The 10,099-nt window shown below is 34.7% G+C and overlaps 2 protein-coding genes across 2 annotated transcripts; one reads left to right on the top strand and one right to left on the bottom strand.

The window, feature by feature from the left end:
* The first annotated feature begins 620 nt into the window (after window positions 1-620).
* Window positions 621-7,250, top strand: LOC149487495 (acyl-coenzyme A oxidase 1-like). The gene is made up of 13 exons (XM_089696113.1): window positions 621-775; window positions 1,087-1,246; window positions 1,835-2,003; window positions 2,495-2,618; window positions 3,195-3,439; window positions 3,531-3,691; window positions 4,029-4,191; window positions 4,280-4,470; window positions 4,746-4,892; window positions 5,169-5,277; window positions 6,313-6,465; window positions 6,757-6,873; window positions 7,093-7,250. Exons 1-13 carry the CDS (start codon window positions 646-648, stop codon window positions 7,234-7,236), a joined length of 2,013 nt encoding a protein of 670 aa, XP_089552239.1. The 5' UTR covers window positions 621-645; the 3' UTR covers window positions 7,237-7,250.
* Window positions 7,251-8,102: 852 nt separating this feature from the next.
* Window positions 8,103-9,947, bottom strand: LOC149487494 (retinol dehydrogenase 11-like). The gene has a single exon (XM_089695852.1). The coding sequence runs from the start codon at window positions 9,830-9,832 to the stop codon at window positions 8,855-8,857; it is 978 nt and encodes a 325-aa protein (XP_089551978.1). The 5' UTR covers window positions 9,833-9,947; the 3' UTR covers window positions 8,103-8,854.
* Window positions 9,948-10,099: the final 152 nt, after the last annotated feature.

The following is a 10,099-nucleotide window of genomic DNA, read 5'->3' as shown; positions in this document are numbered from 1 at the left end:
AATAAAAAATATCTTAAGATGTCATAGTGTAAGGTGGCGGTTATACATTCCATGAAGTGGTGTCGTATAGTATTACAAGTATGGAGATTGTAATAATATAGAGATTAAATAAACTTTTATATGTATAATAAATTTTATATTTTGTTAGAAAAGTCTTTTATTCCTCATTCCTACGTATCAATGTAACTTATTATCCTAATCCTATGAGGTTGGATCATTTAGCAAAGGATTTTTACGCCACGCCATTGAGCCCGGTCATTCGCCGGCCATCATGAAGTAATAAATAATAATACAAAGTACCTATAACATTACAATTTGTACATAATTATCTGTATATGATATAAATAATTAAAACCACTTTTTCAAGCTTCATTATTCAGCTTCTGAAACAGTCTATTGTAATAGGTAATACTTGTCGTGTGCTACAATATAAATAAAGAAAAAGAAAAAAGGAGTCTTATTAACATTTTCCCAGTGTTCTTAGGTCAAATAGTCTTTATTGCAGTTTTAATTAAGTATATGCTTTTAAATTTATTATAATTAAGTTAACACTAGGATCATTAACTGTAATTTGCATTTGCGTTGTTTGAATGTTTTGAGTTTAGTTGTTTCCTAAAATTTAATAAGTATAGTTGTGTGGTACCGATGAAAATGGCGGCCAGTAAAATAAATCCAGATTTGCAAAGAGAGCGGGATAATTGCACGTTCAATGTTAAAGAATTGACCAATTTATTAGATGGTGGTCCTCAAAAAACAGAGGAAAGAAAACAGCGAGGTAAATAATAGTTTTAATTGTGCAAATAATTATTTAGCTTTATTAATATTTTGGACAATTTTTAGACCTTAACAAGTTCCCAGTATATTTTTAAACCTCAATATAAATAAGTCCTGTTCCAAAAAACAGAACCTTAATATATGTATGTATATTTTAAAGGGAAACATCTAGTTTCTCACCTAAACTTCCGCTTTGAAACTGTTTTACATAGTTAGTTAACTTATGAGTCAATTTACCTAATGTATTATTCAAAAGTTCGAAAAAGAGACCGATTTATCGAAAAAAAAATATTATTTTTTTCACATTCGTAGAGGAAATGGTATTCCAAGAAGGCATCCACAATGAATCTGTGCCGGCGATGTATTTGAGCTATAAGGAGAAATATGAAATAGCTTTAAAAAAATCTTGTGCTATATTGAAACTGGTGAAGAAATTACAAGAGAAAGGAAAGGCCGGCATGGATAGTTATCTGTAAGTTTTTAACTATACCTTTGTTCCCTTTATCAACACTAAATAATTTTCATACTATACTTTCGGTACTCAAAAGATTCTAAGGCCGCCTTTCCATCTGCAAGAAAACTTGCGCAAGAAATGTCCGACAGTCTGTCTGACAACAGCTTGCTAGTCTACTTGCAGGTGGAAACGCGGAATTAGACTTGCAAGCTACTATTAGACAGACTGTCGGACATTTCTTGCGGAAGTTTTCTTACAGATGGAAAGGCGGCCTAAGAATAGACTGCTAACTACCTTAGTAATCGAATATCATCAGCTATTCTTTCTATTATTTTTCATATTATCTACTACTTCTATTTAGTGCAAAATAGTAGAGAAAAGTAGTAGTAGTATTTCTGAAAGTGCTTATTGTTTTTATTTTTTGAAATGAAACTTCTAGGCGCTTTGAGAGTAAAATTCCATGATCGCAATCGTCATGGCAATACCGTCACGCCATGAAGTAAGGCAACGATTTTGGTATCTTTGAATCTTGCCAAATAAGTTTTACTTCTGACAAGTGTGCTTGCGCGCACGTTCTTTTTTTATTTTATACATTTCGTATTGCAGTGCCCTTCTAGGAAGTTCTTTAACTACTGCTATTGTAGACGATGGCAATCCTCTAGCCCTGCACTATATCATGTTCATACCAACCCTTATGGGGCAAGGGACAGTGGAACAGCAAGCCTACTGGATTAGTAGAGCTGTTAATTTGAATGTTATCGGTACTTATGCCCAGGTATGTTACTTAAAACTCTAACTCTAAGTTAAACGCTTAATTTTGTCTGGGATAGGTGCGAAAATGATTCAGCATTCAGTTTAGTACCTATATATTTTATTTAAGCATTCCAAAGTTCATTTATGAATTAAGTTTTATCAGAATTTTTTGTATCAGACTATCAGACCTTAGTCATTGTAAACAGTTAATAAAATCTCTAGCGACGTGTTTTTACAATTCATGATTTAACATTTACATTTTGTACTATTTTGAACGAATAGATAAGATTAGAATCGATTGTGGTTCAGTTACTTCTTCGTTTTCTTTAGGTACTGAACGTATCGTTATGGTAAAAGACCGAAATCGCTCGTTGATCCAAAAAGTCGAGAAATACCAAATACGCATTATTGCTCTAATGAAAACGCCTCACAACGCGTTATGGCGACATTTTTTGGTTCATTGAGCGACTTTGGTCTTTGAGCATTAGGTACAATTCGATAAATGTAATACAGACGGAGTTGGGTCATGGCACCTTCATCCGTGGTCTGGAGACGACGGCGACGTACGACCCGCGCACCAAAGAGTTCGTTCTCAACACGCCCACGCTCACCGCATACAAGTGGTGGCCGGGGGGATGTAAGATATCAGTCTAATCACCGTTCCAGTTCATAACTCAAACTCAAATAGACTTTTTAAGAAGGTCTCTCTTGTTTTATCGTCTGAGGTTTTTAATTTTAAATGTAATTGAAAAATTGTAATTCCCTGTAGCATAATAAAAATAAGGTACCTACTTTAAACTGAAATTATTCATTTGAATAAATTACATTATCTATTATTTAATATTTATCAACCAATATAATTCACAATGATTTCATCAGTATAAAAGGACAATAGAGTGAGAAATATCTCACAATTGAAATGAAATGAAAATGAAATGAAATAAATTTATTTGTCCATTATATGATTTACAATTAATGTACGACAGTGTAATTAGGTAGTTACCTACATTCAAAAAGAATCCTTTTCACAGGTATAAAGCTGGCTGATAAAACTATCGCTATTTTGCCATTGAGATACATGTACTACGTACTACATATTAACTCAATGTATTTTGCGAAAATATCGGCATCTCTTAACATAGCTTTAACACAATGTGCTTTTTATGAAAAATGATCACACATAGAACATTTAATCTGAAATAAAATATTACAGTGGGTCACACCGCCAATTACTGCATTGTAATGGCCCAGCTGTACACCCAGGGCAAATGTCACGGCATTCACCCGTTCATAGTCCAATTACGTGACGAAGAGACACACATGCCACTACCTGGCATTAAGGTGGGAGATATAGGTGCCAAGCTAGGCATGAACACCACGAATAATGGCTTCCTGGGACTTGACAACGTGAGGATACCCAGGGAACATATGCTGATGAAGAATTCGAAGGTTCAGGAGGTAAATTCTGTGCAAGCTATTTGTACAAAATTCTTATATTAAAAATGCGAAATTTTCTGACAAACTGTTGCATTAATTTTCTTCATTTAAGGATGGCACTTACATAAAAGCACCAAGCTCGAAACTCACGTACGGAACCATGATGTTTGTCCGCGTAATGCTCGTCAAGGACCTGAACAACTTCATTGCAAAAGCCGTCACCATAGCAGTGAGATACTCCGCTATCAGGAGACAGTCGCAGCGGATTCCTGAGTAATTGTTGATTGACGCAATAAGTATTAAGTATAATCTTTTTGATAATGTTGTTTCAATATTTTTAAAAAGGAAGTAGAGACGTAACAACAACTCTGCAGTCAGCAAGATTGGTGATGGTTGCTTTTCTTGAAATTAGTAATGACTCGTTTACTCGCTATTGAAAAAAACATGTTATGTTTGATATTATATATACGTGCATACACAATACATCTCAAATGTAGTCGTTGGTTTTTGTTATTAAATTAATGAATGACCATCAAGAGCAAAGCACATTCACATGATCGTAGATTAGGAAGGGTAATTCTTACGTAAATCAAATTATATTTTTATTTAGCGAGCCGGAATCCCAAATCTTGGACTACATGACGCAACAGCACAAGCTATTAGTGGGGATAGCGTCGGTGCATGCGTTCAAGCTCACCGCCGATTGGATGTGGAATATTTACAACAATGTTACCGCTCAGCTTGAGTCGGGGGACCTCGAGAGATTGCCTGAGGTTTGTAAGATTTTGTTATGTATTTATATTGCATATTTTTATGATTCTACGTGGATTCATATTTAACTAATCTATATTTTGGTTGCAGCTACATGCACTATCATGCTGCTTGAAGGCAGTAATAACTGCTGATGCCGCAGAGTGTGTGGAACGGTGTCGGCTCGCGTGCGGCGGTCACGGTTACATGCTGTCTTCAAACTTGCCGCTCACATACGGTTTAGTGACTGCAGCGTGCACATATGAAGGAGAGAATACTGTACTTCTTTTACAAACTGCTAGGTATTTATGGCGATTCTATAAAAATATAAAAAAAAATGTGTGTGAAAAAAAATATAGTTTAGATAGCATGTAAAAATAAAAGTAGAAAACATTAAACATTGAAAGGTATCTGGTTTCCCTACGAGGCAAGTGAATGCAGCATAGTAAATTATATGAAAGGTGAACCAGGATTATGTTGCAGAATACAAATTCAGACATAACTGATTAGAATTATTGTCTCACTGTTCTTCTCAGCACTCTATTTTTGCGTAATTTGTTATGATAAAAAATTGCAGGTACTTAGTGAAGGCCTGGCACCAAGGGGCAACAGGTGGTATTTTGCCCCCCACGGTGGCGTATATAGCTCGTGCAGCCGACCACCGCTCGCCTTGGGATAACACCATCCAGGGCATTGTGGACGGGTTCCATACTGTCGCTGCCAAGTGAGTTTCTACCTAGCGGTTATAGCAACCTCAATATAATTAATAGCGCATACAAAATATTCCACAGCTAAGTATTAAGCTAAGCTATTCTATGTTTTGATATTTTGATGAATTCAAATATTTTTTAAATTAAGGTTACGAAAGAAGAAATCGAAAGTGTAGTACATAATATTTAAAAAAATCATACGGAACTTTCGTTAAAGTGGTAAAAATTATAAAAAAGTAATTTCAATTTTAATGTAAGTGAAGGTTACCCAATTTATTGTCTAATTTCAGAAAAATTGCATTGTGCGTTGCACAAATAAAAAAGCTACAAACAAAACAGGGAATGTCGTATGAAGACGCTTGGAACATGACATCAATTCAGTTAACTTCAGCGTCTGAGGTAATTATAAATATTGTGCACGATATAAATAAACAAATAGTAACGGTCCTGAGACGTAACCATGCAGCCCCCCTAGTCAAGTGGCTTTCTGTTAGCGTAGCGTTCAATAGAATAGACTACGAATGTATGAGATTGACGTAAGCTGTAGATACGTTTATCTGCAGCAGGGGCAGGACTCCGTATTTTATTTCAGCGTAATGAGATAAAAAATGTTAAAATATTTTTAGCTATTTGATATGGGAGCGTCCATAAATTACGTGAGGTGTTTTTGTCCATTTTTTAACCCTCCCTCCCCCTCTGGTGAGATATCATGAGATTTTATTGAACCCCCTCCCCCATCCCCCCATCTCACGTGAGATTCTTCAAAATGTGGGTTTCTTATGTTTATTTGTCATTGTGAAAAGAAAAAAAATTGCTTCGTGCTTTTGTTTACGACTAGTTAAAAATAGTAATTAATATTGCTGAAAGTTATAGTGTTATAACAAGGAAACAATAGAATATTTAAATCTTAACCGTAACATTAAAATCTTAAGTATGTTAATTGGATTAAATGGACCAAAAGAGTATAATAATTTGTTTTGTTTCAATTAAAAAAAAATTGCGTGATATTTGCCGACACCCAACGTAAGGTTAGATGAGATTTTACTCGACCCCCTCCCCCCCTAAAACAACTCACGTAATTTATGGACGCCCCCTATCCATTGCAAAGGCGAAAGTTAAATATTTCACATACTTTTTGGCTATAAGTTTCATTACCTATGCGTTTTAACATGGTTTTAACTCTTGCAATAGAATGCATGGCTGACGTTATCGGATGCTTTTTTCAGATCGAGAAATATTCCTAAGGCGAAGTTCGTTTTTGTGAATATTATTTTATGTTTTGATATGATAATGGATTTACGATAGATAAATCGTAACTGATAATGTATTTAACCTAGCATAAAATCCAAACTGATACTAATATATAAAATTTGTCTGAACTTTTTTTCTATAATTTAGGTATTTCAGTTTACCATTCTCTATGTTATATCACAGGCACATTGCCGTGCTTTAATCCTGGCCACATACTACAAAGAGACGGAGCAGCTGGCCAAGACCGTGTCGGCGGAGCTACGGCTGGTGTTGCTGCAGCTCGTGGACCTGTACGTGCTATACTGGGCACTGGAGAGGATTGGCGACTTGTTAAGGGTGAGTCAATACCATACCATACCACGTACAATAAGATATTTATACTTGTAATAATGATCACCTCAACGCGAAGGACCTAGTGTAGTTTTCTCATTGTTTATGTTGTTATTGTGATTAATTTGGTTACAAAAACCTTTTTATTACATTAACTTAAATAGATCGGGCTTAAACCCACAGTATTATGTCATGGTTTAACTTTAGTACAGAGATTTAAACTTGTCCTGATCTACTGTCCTAATTGTCTATCATTTAACGCTAAAACATGTTTTGTATTAATACTTTTACTTCCAGTTCTCGTCGATATCGGAGCGCGACATCGAGCAGCTGCAGGGCTGGTACGAGCTCACGCTCAGCAAACTTCGCCGTAACGCTGTCGGACTCGTGGACGCGTTTGATATTAGGGATGAGGTTATCTTTAACTTTTACCTTTAATGTACCTTAACCTACTGTTTTTGTGCTTTTTAGTTATTATAACAAGATTTTTACCTCGTTGACCTCATAACTCTTTCATTCCGCAAAATTTAGTAGAATTTCTCGAACTCGAAAAATCGATTGCATTTACAAAATTATAAGTATTACAAAATTTAAAAAATATTTGTTTAACTACGAAAAAGTCCTTTTTTTCAGATCTTACGTTCAACACTAGGTTCCTATGACGGTAACGCATACGAACGACTTATGGCAGAAGCAATGAAGTGTCCTCTTAACGCTACTCCTGTTAATGATAGCTTCCACAAGTACCTGAAACCTTTAATGCAAGGAAAATTATGAATAAACATAGCAATAGAACTTTTTTTTGTATATTATTTCTACGCCCATCTACACGAAGTAAGTAACACACAAATAAAGTATAAACACAGATGCACATAATATTGATGTTCACTCAAATACCTACATTGTTTTAAATAAAAGAATAAAAATTGAAAAGGAGGAGCTTTCATGGACATAGGATTCAATATCGGTCTATCGCGCTGATTTTTTTTTTCAAGACAGATATTTGAACACCTATCAACTTTTTCCAATGGTAAAAGTCCCCTAGGCGTATAGTTTTTGAGAAAAAAAATTTTGAGTTTTTTTTTGTATGGAGAAAAATATTCATTATTTTTTTTCTCGCGTTGCTTTAAATTGCCGCGGCTTTGATTCATATATTAAAGTAAGTCCGGATGATATAGTATCCAGAAAAAAATAAAATAGCTGCATCGACTTGCAGCACCGCGCAGGAATGATCGATAAAATTTTCAATTTTCCTATGCTCTTTTCTCTTGTATTACCTGCGTTTTGTTGCTCAATACTTGCTTATTCGTACTTTTCGATAAAATCAAGTGATGATCCCTTTCTTATCTTATATCGGCACGTGGGGTGTCATAAAAGGTCCTTTGATGTGTTATTTTGTGATCCGATGGATATTCAGATTATAAATGAATGTGTTATTGCCACATCAACAATCATCGGGATAACAAGAGTTTACGTAGAATAATGCTATGAACTGATAGTTGATACTCTATTATTTACAAATAATTAGACCTATTATTTACAAATAATTACTATTTCTAATGTATATTATTATATCATGGTGTAAGGTCGTAAGGTGAGGGTTTGAAATATTATCTTGAAATAAAACCAAGAGAAGAGGAGGTTTATCATATACCTTTATTACTATAAATTAGGAATTGTTATAATTATTAATCCGTCATAGATTATTGAAGTGAAACTTCTTTATCGGGGTTGGAAAAAAAATTAGTGTAACATTTTTTCGTTACGCGTGACATTTTTCCATTACGCGCCATCTGGTTTTTATCCCTACCACGCGTTATTGACGTATTTCTGTAAAGTTGCATAGGTATAGTAAATTATTTTTTGAAAAATAAGGTCATAAAGAAGTTTCACTTCTTACGTGTGTAAGTACACTAGTATTATTACTAGTAGGTAGCTACACGCACACATTTTTTTTTCGTTTAGGTACATATTATTATATCCTTACCATCATTATCCTTATACTTACAAATACTTAGTTGTAGTAGGTAATAAACAAATCATGACCTCTTTGTTGACTATTGTAAACCGTAAGTAATTTGTACATATACACATACAAGTGACGCTATTATTTATGAGTGTTCAGTACTAAAGATTCCGCAAAGAGGTTGTTTTTAAGGTTTAACTATAACAGTTAAATTATTTTCATGATTAATTACATAAAAGTGACCTGCACCATCTTGACACAGATAGGCGAGACCTTGTCTTTATAAAGGTACACGCACGTTCACGTTCTGATTACAAAACCGTTAAAAAGTTCAAATATACAGAATTAATAACTTAAATATTATATTTTATAAAATGATATATAACTAGTTACATTAAATTTATTATGGGTAATACATACAGAAGTCAATTAAGCTCCGATTAGGTCATCTAAATCGTTATCATTTAGTTGTACGAGCTTCATCGATTGATCCCATAATTTCTTAATACTTTTTTCGTTATACGCCATACTATTAGCCTTAATTTGGTTGCAGTTAGCAAAATATTCACCATTTACTGTACCAGCGTCATCCACTCCCAAATATATAGCAGTTTGAGCACCCTCAAATGGAGTCTTAGCGAAAAGAAGAATCAAACCAATTGCTATAAGACCAAGTAATTCGTGCCCGCTTCTGTAAATCCTAGTCGCAGCGAAACCTGGGTCAGCACAATTAACCACTACATGTTTACCAGCTAAACGTCGTGCTAGCTCACGTGCAAAAAGAATTAAACACAGCTTACTGTTAGCATAAATTCTTAGCTTCATCCAGTAACCAGCTTTATTATAATTGTCGACATTTGAACTTGCAATTCTATGGGTAATCGAGGACATATTTATTATCCTTGCGGGGTCATTTGCTGTGCCAGTTCGCCTAAGTAATGGGAGAAGTAGAAGTGTCAACAGGAAATGCGCATAGTAATTCACCTGCAGTATAAAATTCATGCCGTCCTTTGTCATAAAATCACCTGGAATACCGACGCCGGCGTTGTTCACCAAAATGTCCAATCTAGTCTCCGTATTCAGGATATCTTTAGCGAATTCCCTTACTGTGTTCAGGGATGAAAAGTCCACGTATTTGTATACGACGTTTTGATTTCCCGACTTCTCGATGATTTCTTTCCTGCCATTTATTCCTTCTTCTTCAAAAGGGCAAGCAACGATGACCCTTGCACCTCGTGTTGCGAAGTCCTGTGCTACTATCAAACCGAGTCCGGACGTACCTCCAGTGACAAGCACAGTTTTGCCATCGAGTCTCTTTTTCGATTTACACAAAGCGTTGTTAATTTTTTGATAAACACTCAAAGATATTAAAGCCAAGAGCGCGCTTATTAAAATTAACTCGAACATTGTATTGTCAGCGTCGCACAATTATACGACCAGTTCCGAGGGCTAAGGTTCAATAAATGATACTTCGATTTATATTTTATTTTAATTATGAGCGGTTTCGAAAAATTATGTAATTATCATAAATGTAACAATATAAAAAATGTATAAGTTCAATACCTCCATAAATTACATTTATATTTTTTACGGGATTAATAAAACCTTGTCAAAGCTACGCGAATAAGCTGAGTGTAATAATAATAATTAATAATGTTCTAAGCAAAAACCTGT

The sequence above is a fragment of the Colias philodice genome, chromosome 6 (genome assembly GCF_061535455.1).
Source record: "Colias philodice isolate Cphi_HAF_F1 chromosome 6, ilColPhil1 Martin Lab GWU primary, whole genome shotgun sequence".
Lineage (NCBI taxonomy): Eukaryota > Metazoa > Arthropoda > Insecta > Lepidoptera > Pieridae > Colias > Colias philodice.
This window is presented reverse-complemented; position numbering and strand designations above follow the sequence as displayed.

Excerpts from the sequence above, each read along its gene's own strand:
- LOC149487494 (XM_089695852.1), bottom strand. The coding sequence starts at position 9,832 with ATGTTCGAGTTAATTTTAATAAGCGCGCTCTTGGCTTTAATATCTTTG.
- LOC149487495 (XM_089696113.1), top strand. The coding sequence starts at position 646 with ATGAAAATGGCGGCCAGTAAAATAAATCCAGATTTGCAAAGAGAGCGG. Across the intron at positions 2,004-2,494 it reads TTATCGGTACTTATGCCCAG|ACGGAGTTGGGTCATGGCAC; the intron begins GTATGTTACTTA and ends AATGTAATACAG. Across the intron at positions 5,278-6,312 it reads AGTTAACTTCAGCGTCTGAG|GCACATTGCCGTGCTTTAAT; the intron begins GTAATTATAAAT and ends GTTATATCACAG.